Genomic DNA, 12889 nt, shown 5'->3' with positions numbered 1-12889 from the left:
GTGCAACAATAAAAGTAAAACTGACCCTTGATTTGGTCATTGTGCTTGTCCACAATACTATCCATGCGTAATTCAAAGACACAATACTTCAGTAACCATTGCTGGTTTGAGAGCACTTTTTCTTGATCCAACCAACCCCGTTTCTGATTGAAGCCTTCACTCTACCTGCAATACCATACCCTTTATACTTAACTATCCGATTCCGCCGCATGGTGTCCGGGTCCCAAAACCTCCAGGGATTCGGCGCTGCCGCAGCATCCAGCTGATCATTTGGTTCGGTCTCTGCCGGAAAGTGTGGTGGAGAATCGGTTGATGCCGGAGACCAACTCCTCGCGTAAATCTGGTGACCACCACCGTTGTTATTGTTGTTTATTCGACGAACTATTTGAAGCTTGTTCCCAGTGTCAACATCTGGAAAACTTCGTCTGCTTCCGTCCATTATATTGGAGGGGAAGATCGATGCTACAGGGTGGGCATTGCCCTATAAGTCCAGGCGCGAATTTTCCCCGGGGATTCAGAGCTGTTATGGTTTTGTATTCTTGGCTAACAAAATGATCGGAGTTGACATATGTTGTTAGATGATTTTATAGATACCGTCGAAGGAAGTATGCATGTGGGTGATGAAAAAAATATATGGACAAGAAATTTGAACTGTTAGTTTAATGATTTCAATGTGGTACGAAACATGCAAGAAAAGGTCCATTAGTATGGGAGAGAATCAAAATGCACACTTGGTCAGCATATTTACCTTTTCAAACCAAAATGTATTGCAAGTGGGACATTAAAAAATTTAACTTTCTAGGAATATAGTTGCCTTCTTCATACAAGAAAACTTATGTAAATATATCTTATTTTAGAGTTGCCAAATCGCACCATATCTCAGCAATACATATAATACAATCTATACATCGGATAATGTATAAAATAAACAACACATTTAATATGTTGTTATAAAACCTAGACAACTTGAAAATTTGAAATAGTCAATTTTCAAACACAAGGACAAATTGAGCGTACGAAATGTATTTGAAAAACTGATTTAACTTATATTGAGGCTGTGCTAGATTGGGTGAATTTGAGAAGATGGATTTCAAATGCATCAATTTCAAATTTTTAAATTTGTTTGGAATTTGAATGAACAAAATTCGAGTGGATTTTAATCTATTCCAATAACAAGTCGTGCAATTTCAAAAATAATTATGTTGCACAGCATTGCCTTAAGGTAGATCTAACGGTGGACATTTATCAATAAATGTGGGATCCATTATTTTTTAGTAGACCCCACGTGTATTGATAAATGAGAACCCTTAGATCTATCATGAGGGTAATGCCTGTATAGGTAGGTTGAAATGAACCCTAGAAAAAAACCAAATAAATTTGAATTTGGATTTGGATTTGACATGGATTTGGAAATTTTTAGAAATCAAATTTAGTTTATTTTATTTATATATTTGTTTTGTTTGGTTGGAATTTGGAAAAAATAAAAAATCAATCAAATTTTTTAATACATTCCAAGTCAGAATATATTCCTTAATTACCATAACAAGAATGTCAAACCTACATTTTATAAATACTAGTATTTGTTATTTTATATAATTAACGATAAAAATTAGTAATTAAAGTATTTAAATAAATAATTAAAATAAAATGTAGTAAATGAATTATATATCGTATGATTAAAAAACAAAAAAATTATCTTATAAATTTTAAAAACTTTCTTAAATACAACGTTTGTCATATAATTTTTTTTGTTGCTATGATCGCATATAAAGCTGTTGGAGTCTTTCAATCCGAAGTCATCTTAAATTCAAAAAAACATTAACATTATCTTGCGTGTAATATGAATTTTTTTTAATACATTCCAAGTCAGAATATATTTCTTAATTACCATAACAAGAATGTCAAACCTACATTTTATTAATATTAATGTATTGATGCACACAACATAATATTTTTGTAACTAATTTGATTTATGTTCAAATAAGAGTAATATCATAGTTGTAAAAATTATCGAGAGACTAAACTGTAATTTGAAATATCTAAATATAAATAAACAAAATAAAACAAAAAATTAATATCTATATCACATAAGGTCAATTTTGGTTAAAAAAATGGTGTCTAAGAGACAAATACTTTATATATAAGAAAATATTACTTATTATATTTTAATTTTTTTCATCCCATGTCTATGTGAAGAATAGTAAAATCTTACTTGCTTTTAGCATAGAACTATCCAACATTTTAGTTAATCAAATCTTTACATAGTTCCTCACAAAATAAAAATATTTAGATTTTGGTGATGTTTAAACATATATTTCATTTAGCAAATCTTCAAATCTCGATCATTTTTATTCACAATCATCATTGTAAAAAGTTCTATTTCAATTTTCATTAGCATATAACACTCATATATTCAAGAAATTTGTTTTTGAATCTATTTTATTTTTGTTATTGTAATAATTTAGTATCTTAGACATCCTATACCCGAACGCTAGATTCGAGAAATAAGATGTTACTCTAAAGATATTATAACTTCTAATATTCATCTAATATTATATCTTTTACTATTTATTAAATGTAGAAATATTAGAATAACTAAGTTGGTGTCATGGTCTATTTTTTAATATACCCAAAATATCCTTATTTTCAATTTTTTGTTTTCTCTATGTTTCTTACTCATTATCCCCACATCTCCAATAACAATCTTTGCCAATTTCAATTTTTTTTTTCTAATTACCTAACCTGTTAAACATCAAAATTCATATACATTATAATTATTATTTTACACACGCAAATACGTGTACACCGTTGCTAATATTTACAATACATGTAAAGTCCACTTTTTTCAGTTGTCTCGTCCACCAATAGAAAAACATGAAATTTCCGTTCGATTTACGATCAAAATTAAATTCCTCGTAAGTTTTGTGTTAGAACTAATTTGATTTTAGATGTCATATATTCGGATTATCCTTTTTTTCAATTTTTTGTTTTATCTATGTTTCTTACTCATTATCTCCACATCTCCAATAACAATCTTTGCCAATTTCAGTTCTCTTTTTTTTTTTCTAATTATCTAACCTGTTAAGCATCAAAATTCATATACATTGTAATTATTATTTTACATACGCAAATACGTGTACACCATGTAAAGTCCACTTTTTTCAGTTGTCTCGTCCACCAATAGAAAAGCATGAAATTTCCGTTCGATTTACGATCAAAATTAAATTCCCCGTAAGTTTTGTGTTAGAACTAATTTGATTTTAGATGTCATATATTCGGATTAAACCACATTATAATTAATCAAAATTTTATTAATGGTTGATATTTCTTTGAGTAATATGAATTATTGAAATCAAAATGGACCATAAATAAGTAGGCCCAGTATCTTTCTGATGCCGGCACGGGCCCAATATGAGCCCGGACAGATAATCATCACCAAGATCCGACGGCTAAAATTTAGGAATATATACACATGCCAACACATTTCAGCCCAAGGCGCACGATAGCTCCTCCTACTCCAAGCATGATTATCATCCTCCATGGATGCGCACTGTACCTCTGACAGATCTTCCCCGCCCTTCTGATTTTCCCTTAAATTTCCTCCATTTTTTGAAAATTCCGGGGCTTCTGCTAGTTGCTCCAATATCAGGTAAGCTTAATTCTGTATATTTTCTCTTCATTCTTTCCAACTCTACCAATTCCCGCGAACGCAATTTTTTTCGGCGCTAATTATTTGATACTCGTTTTGAATCACCTTTCTGGAGCTAAAACTCATTACCGATTCACATTTCTTGTTAATTTTCTTCAACTGTGTTGATTCATAACTTTTCCGCTGTTTTGATTTGATTTTCAGATGTTCCAATCGAACCATGCTATGATGACTTTTTCGAGGATTATTCAACATGCAGAAGCATCTGGGATGCTCGCGGTTAACAAATTTTAGCTGGTAATATTTAACTATCGCATTATTCATTTATAGCATGATTTTGCGGGTGTTTGATCGATTCAAAGTGCTACTGTTTCATGCAATGCGAAGAAATTTGTGTATCATGATAACTGATAAGTTCGCCATGTACTTTGTTGGTGGTGATCTTCTTTATGTGGTTCTTTTCATTGAATTCCTCTTGAAACATCAGCAACTGTCGATATTCTTTATTGTGATAATTTTTTGAGGTACAGTATTGTCTTTGCTAGGATCATCAGCAGCGGATACTGCGAAAACTTCATTGTATGTCTGTTGCAGTTGTTTTGTTTAACTTTTGTACCTCTGCATCCCTGTCTTCTTGTACTGTATTTGGATGATATGTGGATATTTTCTTTTTGCTTGTCATACATCGTTGCATTTTGACCGGGACATCTTCAGTATGGGCTTAGATATCATTTTGATTTATATTCACACAGAGTTGCATTTCCAGGTATTGATTAGTCTTGGCAGAATAAAATGCCCGAGCAAATGAATACATTGAAGGAAACTTCTGAAAATGGATCAGAGTCATCTCCAGACGATAATGGCACTATAGAGGAAATGCCAGAAGACACAATTTTGTCACAACAAACATCTGTAAACCTATTGCCATTCATTGGACAGAGATTTGTATCCCAGGATGCTGCGTATGAATTTTATTGTAGTTTTGCTAAACAATGTGGTTTTTCGATTAGACGCCACCGGACACGTGGTAAAGATGGTGTAGGCAGGGGAATAACCCGAAGGGATTTTACCTGCCACCGTGGTGGTTACCCACAGATAAAACCAACTGCAGATCTGAAGCTACAGAGGAATAGGAAATCGTCACGCTGTGGCTGCCAAGCATATATGAGGATTGTTAAAAGGGCTGATTTTGATGTCCCAGAATGGCGTGTCACTGGTTTTAGTAATATTCACAATCATGAACTTGTGAAGTCGAATGAGATGCAGCTACTTCCCCTCTATTGCAAGATGACCTCTGATGATAAGAGTCGTATTTGCATGTATGCAAAGGCTGGAATGTCGGTGCGACAAATGCTCAGGTTAATGGAGCTAGAAAAAGGTATCAAGCTAGGATGTTTACCGTTCTCTGAGATTGATGTTCGAAATTTGCTGCAGTCATTTAGAAATGTGGACAGAGATAATGACCCGATTGACCTTCTCACAATGTGCAAGATGAAGAAAGATAGGGACCCGAATTTTAAATACAACTATAGAATTGATGCTAACCACAGGTTAGAGCACATTGCGTGGTCATATTCTTCATCCATTAAATTGTATGAGGTTTTTGGAGATGTTGTGGTTTTGGATACAACCCATCGTGTGGATGCTTTTGACATGCTTCTTGGGATTTTTATTGGAGTGGATAATAATGGAACATATTGTTTATTTGGCTGCATGCTTCTTCGAGATGAAAATGCACAGTCATTCTCCTGGGGACTGAAGGTAAGTTTTTTTTTTTTTTTTTTTTTGCATTTTCATTTTATCTATGGAAGCTCTAAATTTTTGAGGAAATCCTTTCTCATTTCCATTCTTTTGGCTGTGTTGCAGGCATTCTTGGATTTCATGAATGGAAAAGCTCCTGCAACAATTTTGACCGATCAAAACACTTGGCTTAAACAAGCACTTGCTATGGAAATGTCAGCTACTAAACAATGCTTTTCCATTTGGCATATCACTTCTAAGTTTTCTGATTGGTTTTCAGTTATGCTTGGATCTCAATATGATAACTGGAAATCAGAATTCCACCAGCTGTATAATTTACATGAAGTTCAGGAATTTGAGGTTGGATGGAGAAAGATGATTCATACATATGGGCTGCATGGAAACAAGCATATTGTCAGCTTGTATGCACTTCGTGCGTACTGGGCTTTACCTTTTTTAAGATCATATTTTTTCGCTGGAATGTCAAGTACATTCAAGTCGGAGCTGATAAACTCCTATATCCAACGATTTTTAAGCGCACAATCTGCACCAGATAATTTTGTAGAGCAGGTGAGCTCCTCTTTTCTTGCATAATGTTTTGATCCATAAGTATAAGTTACAAATTCATTATTTTCCACAGGTGGCCTTGGTGTTAGACCCTAGAGACCAAATCGGTTCTAAATCAAAGATCCAACCAAAAGTACCACAAGTGTATCTCAAAACAGGGTCTCCAATCGAGTCACATGTTGCTACCATCTTTACACCATATGCCTTCTGCAAACTACAGGAGGAACTAGTATTAGCACCACAATATGCAACCATGTTGGTGGATCAAAGTTGTTTCATCGTGAGACACCATACAGAGGTCGATGGAGGGTGCAAGGTACTATGGGTTCCACATGACGAGCTCATAAGCTGTACATGCCGTCATTTTGAGTTTTCAGGTATCCTCTGTAGGCATGTTCTTCGTGTTCTATCAACTAGCAATTGCTTCCGTATTCCGGACCAGTATCTACCTCTACGATGGCGTGACTCATCATCTACTGAATCTGTCCACAATTCTTCGACCAAGGCACAGTTACTGCAGTCGATGATTTCGTCACTAATTTCCGAGTCAATCAAGACAGAGGACCGTCTTGATGTTGCTTGTGATCATATCAGTTTGGTTCTGGCCCGGGTTAAACAGTTTCCAGCTGCAGCAGCTGGTGATGATGACATTGCATATAACAGCCCATCTGATTCCCTCATTCTTGCTGAAGTTGAAGATTCTGATAGTATCTCTCAAAGTTTCAATGGGAATTCTCATGAATCTCTTGCTTTTACTGGGTGGAAAGAGAGAAAACCGAGAGATGAACTGGATATGTACATAAAGAGAAGGCGTTACCCTGTCCCTTGTAGTGGACAATATGGGCATGAAGTCGGGAATTGCCCCATTTTGGGAAACGATGATTTAAATGGAGTTGGGCCAGGATTTATGTAGGTTGCGTCTTGAAATTGAGGTTGGGAAGAATGTACTGAATCTGATTGTCCGACGTTCATACCGTAATAGCTTTCGAAACACAGCAGCTGTTGGCTGGAAATTGTTGTCATTGTGCTCCAAGGGAGAAACTAATTTTTTTCTCCTTAAAAATGTAGCTGCATTTGAGTGAAATGTGTACATAATTACAAAATTTAATGAATGGATCATGCATTTTGCATTTTATGATGCCGGAACTTCTGTTGTCAGATAAAATTCAGTGGGATACATCATAGAGATTAAGCTGAACTCTCGGAGGATGGCTTGGGCTGAGTGCAAAATGCTTTTCCCAGAAAGAGTTCGTGCTTCCATAGGTAGCAAAGTCTTATTTAGTTGGGCGGGGGATTTATATAGTTGTGATCAATCTAGGGTGTTTGGGGGGAAATTGTGAGTTCCGGAATCAGGCGTAGCGGGTTAGAAAAGGTGGGGATGAAATAATTTTGTAGCAAAGTTTTGTTGGGCAGGTGCACAATTTTTTCAACGCTCTTCATAGCCATTTTGCACACACCAATACTCAAACATGAAGAAAAATTCTCAAAAATTCGAGGTGTTGAAATCGATCCATTTATCTTGGGAACAACACTGCACCCTGCAGAGTGAGTAAAAAAACACTTGGATTTCGGTGTACATGCATAAATACGATGCTGTTGTATGTGGACAAATGTATTTCCTATTGAAATTTCCAACTCTTGGATTCTTTGCTGCTAAACCTACATAGATACAGGTGGTTTCTACTAAACTCTTCCAATTTCATATACTTTACATGCTGGAAACATGAAAAACAAAGTTCTCCAGATATTTACAAGCGACAACGTGACACAGACAGACAACCGATGTGGAAGAGCTTGAATTAATGCCTGCAGAAACTATATTCCAGCTGCAACCAAGTATATTGTGTGAAGAATCAATTGATACACCTAGCTGAGATATAAGACATTTTCGGAAATTTTCTTGATCTGACTGCCATTCATTCGGTACAAAGACTGAGCTAGAGGACTGGATCCATAATGCCGTCCACAATTAGTAAAATAGCATCAGATCAAAAACTTCAAAGTTTTATATAAATGCGTTTCCAATGGAGGAAACCAGCAACGGCGCCCCAGAATAAGATCTCAAGAATGACGAAGACTAGTGTACCCCACTTATTTGAATGGAACAGTGTTTGCAACACCCTTTCAGAGAAGTCAACCTACAAGACATGAAAATACTAACTGTTGGCAAAACAGAGGCACAAAAAACAAAAACAAATCAACGCAGGTACCAGGTTTGTTTCAGGTGAACGCAAGTAAAATCCTTGCAGAACTGCTGGAAAAATGTCGCACGCAGCCAAAGCATAGATGATCAGAGCATTCAGGCCCATCCACTGGAATATTACAGTTGGCTTCTTGATACCTTTGAAGTCAACCTGCACCAATAGTTAGAAATGAACGGGGACACAGAAAATAATAAGATATGCAACAATAATGTGATAACTAGATGAATTGCTTTCAAATCATAAACTCACGATAAAGTAAATAACAGCGAAAAGAAAGCCAGAGGCTCCTGCTGTGGTGAACATATAGCTTAAGGTGTACAGAGGTTTAGAAAAAGGAACACCTGCAAACATCAAGAATACCAATCCTGAGCGCACAGATCGTGATAGGAGAAATAAATGTAAAAGCATCCCTGAAAATGCAACATACCGAGAAACCTTACAAGAAAACCGAAGATCAGGAGGAGGAGGGATGATATTGACCATATGATCATCCTCTGCATCTGTCCCTGCATTGAAATATAAGATGGAAAAATAAGAAATAAGGCAAATCACAAACTCTTAGCCAATCAGAAGTGCATGTTACCTTAAAATGGACAATAATATGCCCATAATGCAGTCCAACAAAACATGTAATCGCAGCCATCAATGAGCTGTGATGAATGCATAGAGTAACAGTCAGTTCTTTAGACGCAGAGTTAGAGAATAAAAAAATAGCTTATTTTCAACTCAAAATGGAACGAATAGCACAAATTTTGTAAAAATGGAACTCCCTGTTCTTTTGCATAAGTTTACTTTAAAAGGTAATAGAAAAGAGTCCAAATGGATGTTCTGCTAATTTACAGATAAACTTGCAGATAAAACTGAAATAAAGCCAATTAAACTCAAATGTACCCTGTTTTTAAGTCTTGGATCTCTTGCCCAAAACAACAGTTATGATGGATATTCTGATTTTGTTCGAGGATATCAACCTGGAAAGTGAGAAAAGTCTACTACTTACCTTAAAATGCCCTCAGGATCAAATGGAGCCAAGCACCATGCAGGTGAATTTGGTGGCAGAGGACCATAATCTGGCGAGTTGACACTGCATTCCTGTTGAGAAGTAGATAAATACAAACATTATTATTATAATATTAAGAGGTGAAAGCTTGGAGGAATTCCAGGACGGTAAAGGAAACTCAAATGGAAAAGAAGCATGTCACAACCTTTGTTCTTCTATAAACAGGACGTTGATAAAGATGTTGTTCACCAAGAAGAATTCGATCAATCAAGCCAACTGCATTGCAAGGAGGTTTGAGACTGCCCCTTAATCCACATTGAACCTGAGAAAAGAAGGGTAGAAGCTGTAATTATATTGTAAACAACCTGGAAAAACAAATTGGAGTGATGAAGTTAGAAGGAAAGACATGTAGGAGAGGAAAAATGAAACAACTTGATTTTGTAGTGGCTGCCTAGTCACGATGGACTTAAAAAACATGTGTCTAGGAGATAACCACGCATGAAGCACAAAAATCCGAGTCTTCAGATAACCATTGGCAGCAAGTTTTATCTCTTCAGAAACTATTTTCAGTATGAATGTTAACTTGTCACGGTATTCACTGCACTAAAGAATGAGGTACTATAGCCCTTGTTGTGAATAAAGTGGGGTATATTTCCTCCTGTTTCATGAAACAAAGACAAAAAAATTCCCCAAAGATATTAATCTAAAACAAAATGACACGTTTTGACTTACAGTTGGAGTCTTAGATCCAGGTGATGTCAGTGAGTTGATGCTGAGTCCTGACATATCAAAGGTCCAGTTCGGAACATAAAGGCCATACAACAAAAGCATGTACAACAAGCCTAATAAAATGGCAGCCCCCCTGCATATTAGAAATGAGCAGATAGGAACAGACAACACGAGAAACTGAAAAGTGAAAACACAACAAATCTAATTACTTTCTCCACATATGACATGAAATTGGTTAGCCTCATCACACAGTAGGAAAGAAAGTGCTTAAAAGCATCCAAGTTTCTCTTCTTCTTATAGTGAAGCTAACAGACACAAGTCATTACTTGAACTTAATTCAACATCAGAATGACCTAGAGTACTACGGAAAAATCCCTATTATTGCAAATAACTTCATAAATTAACACAATGCAATGAACAAAATAAATATTTTAATCATTGACCAGTGGTCTCAAAGAGCCAAACCTCATCGACACATCCCGGTTTTCTAATTCTACTGGAAAATAGTGGAGGTCACAAGATTACATCAGAGGAGATAAATGCTTGATTACCATGAGAACATATTTTTTTCTTAACTAGATTCAGGTTAATAAATTAAAAGTTAGATAGAAAAATGGAATTTCCAATCAAAGTAAGTTCACCTGCTAAATCATCTTGATTTTCTTCTACTGCCAAAATGATTAATGTCTATCCTCCTAGAGACCACTCTGTTGGTTCTAACACTTTATCTTATATTATCTCAGATTCTCATCTCTGAAATTTACATCACCAGCAATATTAACAAACATGAACATACTCACATCTGGAAAGAGTATCTCTCCATAAATGTTACTGCCGAATCGACCACAGCATTCTTAACTAGCCAGATCTCCAGAATTGAAGCCAATAGATATCCAATAGCAATCCTCTGAAAAAGAAAAGGTTTTGAAACATTTGTATGAAAGAACCATACAGCAAAATTAAACATAAATTCACATTTTCCACAACTGTCTACTCTGAGCCAGTTTATCTGTTGGAAGATAAAGGGAGCCTCTAAAGCTTGTCGACCACATTTTCCCTTGGAATCATGTATGATCATGTATGTAGCACGGGTACTTCAAAAAAAAAAAATTCCGGAGTATCGGGTACGGGTACAGGTACGACACGGGTCCGACACACGGATACGAGTGTTGGATACGGCAAAACCCGTGTCGTTGACCTTTTTCAAGTTTGACCGATCGGGTACGGCATGGGTACGGTTTGGGTATGTTTTCGGGTACGTTTTGGACTAAATTGCAAATAATTAAAAGTTTCAAGGGTTAAATTGAAAAATAATAAATTTTTTAGGACTATTTAATAAATAAATGAAAAAATTATTGGGTACGTTTTCGGGTACATTTTTCTTTTTCTTCTTAAATTTATATATGTGTATATATTTAGTATTTATATATTTTTTAATAATAGCCGTATCCTAACCATATCGTGTACTATATTTTCAAAATTTTCGGTATCGCCGTATCCGTATCGTATCCGATACCCGTACCCGTATTCATGCAACATAGGTCATCATGACATCAGCACATGGAAAAAAATGCAAGTTGTTTACCTGCAGCACTCCCATCAAGCGTATTTTCCCCACATCAACCCCATAAGTTAGATGGCCGCGTCCATGAAAATACCCACCTAAGCACAAGATTGAGTTTAAGAGTAGGAGGTGTTATAAGAAGTCAAAATTAAGGACTTGCCCTTTGATAAATAAACCTCATCTCCATCAAAGAAGAAAAAGAGAATGCATCAGTTGCAAATTTCACAATCCATTTATACTAGACCACCACTTGCCGAATCAAGCAACTCATTGTTTCGATGGACTTCAATCAGATTCTAGACATTTTTAACAGAAATTGCTAAAATCGATAAATTTGAGACCTTGAAGAATCACTCCTAGCAGAAAGAGCCATACAGTCCGTATAATCACTTTCTTTGTGGCTGCTGATCTATTTGTTACTTTCTGCATAACAAAACAAAAAAGCTTTTCTAATTAGCACCTCAGTTTATGCAAGCTGCACCGATTCACCCACCAAAAACTAATCGACCAAACTTCACAGACTTCAGCAACAACAAAATTTATGCCATTTTTTTTAATTATGCATACCTTAAACACGAGACTCACAGAAACACCGACTACGAAGAGGAAAAATGGCATCACAAAGTCAGCAAGCGTAACCCCGAACCACGGCGCGTGATTTATAGGTGGAAACGCTTTTCCAGCATCGTCAACTAAAATCATCAGCTATTAAAAAAAAGCATCGTAAACATAAGCAACCAAACAAAGGAAAATAAAAGAACGCCGAATCATACAAAGAACAGAAATTTCTCAAGAAACTTCGAAATGATCAATCGTCGAATATTTAGATTTAACGGAGGCGTACAGCGACGGTGAGGCCTCTAAAAACATCGAGAGAGACGAGACGTTGTTTTGAATCAGCCGGATTACTTGGTGGCAGCTCCTCCGCTGGCAGTGGAATAGAATAATCCGTCTGGACGTGCTGGAGTAGCGGCAGGCGATGATCATCGCCGCCGCCAACCGCCACCACCAAAACTGATGTCATGTCTTAGTATTCTCCGGCAAAAATTTAGCTAAGACACTTATTAAATTTTTTTTTTTAAAAAAATTAAATTAAATTAAATAATACACATATGAGGAGCTTTTTCTAATTTCCTAAATTATACTCCTTTTGAAATATTCCAAAAATCTTTAAAAATATGAACTCTAAATTTTTAAAATATTTTTGTAATTTATATACATGAGAAATAAGTCAATTAAATTATAGTTATTTTACTCCACAAAATTACATTATGGTTATAAATAAGAAATTAACTATAATACAAATATCATTTTTTATTATTGTATATACTCCTTTCGATAAATATTTATTTCAATTCAAATTTCTAGTTCACTCATGATTTATCAACACAAACTTCAAACAACAAACATTTGAAATATAAATATAAAAAAATATTTAT

At 35.5% G+C, this 12889-nt stretch overlaps 3 protein-coding genes across 3 annotated transcripts; 1 reads left to right on the top strand and 2 right to left on the bottom strand.

Moving 5' to 3' along the window:
- Positions 1-88: 88 nt before the first annotated feature.
- LOC140888833 (uncharacterized) lies at positions 89-439 on the bottom strand. Its single transcript, XM_073296536.1, has one exon. The coding sequence runs from the start codon at positions 437-439 to the stop codon at positions 89-91; it is 351 nt and encodes a 116-aa protein (XP_073152637.1).
- A 3058-nt stretch (positions 440-3497) lies between these two features.
- Positions 3498-7089, top strand: LOC140890732 (protein FAR1-RELATED SEQUENCE 11-like). The gene is made up of 5 exons (XM_073298746.1): positions 3498-3649; positions 3854-3946; positions 4416-5410; positions 5516-5959; positions 6030-7089. Exons 3-5 carry the CDS (start codon positions 4442-4444, stop codon positions 6867-6869), a joined length of 2253 nt encoding a protein of 750 aa, XP_073154847.1. The 5' UTR covers positions 3498-3649; positions 3854-3946; positions 4416-4441; the 3' UTR covers positions 6870-7089.
- Positions 7090-7750: 661 nt separating this feature from the next.
- Positions 7751-12499, bottom strand: LOC140890418 (uncharacterized). Its single transcript, XM_073298185.1, has 13 exons — positions 12295-12499; positions 12018-12155; positions 11792-11873; positions 11472-11548; positions 10687-10793; positions 9890-10019; positions 9363-9479; positions 9158-9249; positions 8744-8810; positions 8588-8666; positions 8410-8501; positions 8167-8310; positions 7751-8094 (listed from the first exon to the last, which is right to left on the bottom strand). Exons 1-13 carry the CDS (start codon positions 12472-12474, stop codon positions 7954-7956), a joined length of 1446 nt encoding a protein of 481 aa, XP_073154286.1. The 5' UTR covers positions 12475-12499; the 3' UTR covers positions 7751-7953.
- Positions 12500-12889: the final 390 nt, after the last annotated feature.

Source organism: Henckelia pumila, chromosome 3 (genome assembly GCF_033568475.1).
Source record: "Henckelia pumila isolate YLH828 chromosome 3, ASM3356847v2, whole genome shotgun sequence".
NCBI classification, from domain to species: Eukaryota; Viridiplantae; Streptophyta; class Magnoliopsida; order Lamiales; family Gesneriaceae; genus Henckelia; species Henckelia pumila.
The sequence above is the reverse complement of the archived record's forward strand: the minus strand, read 5'-3'. Positions and strand labels throughout refer to the sequence as shown.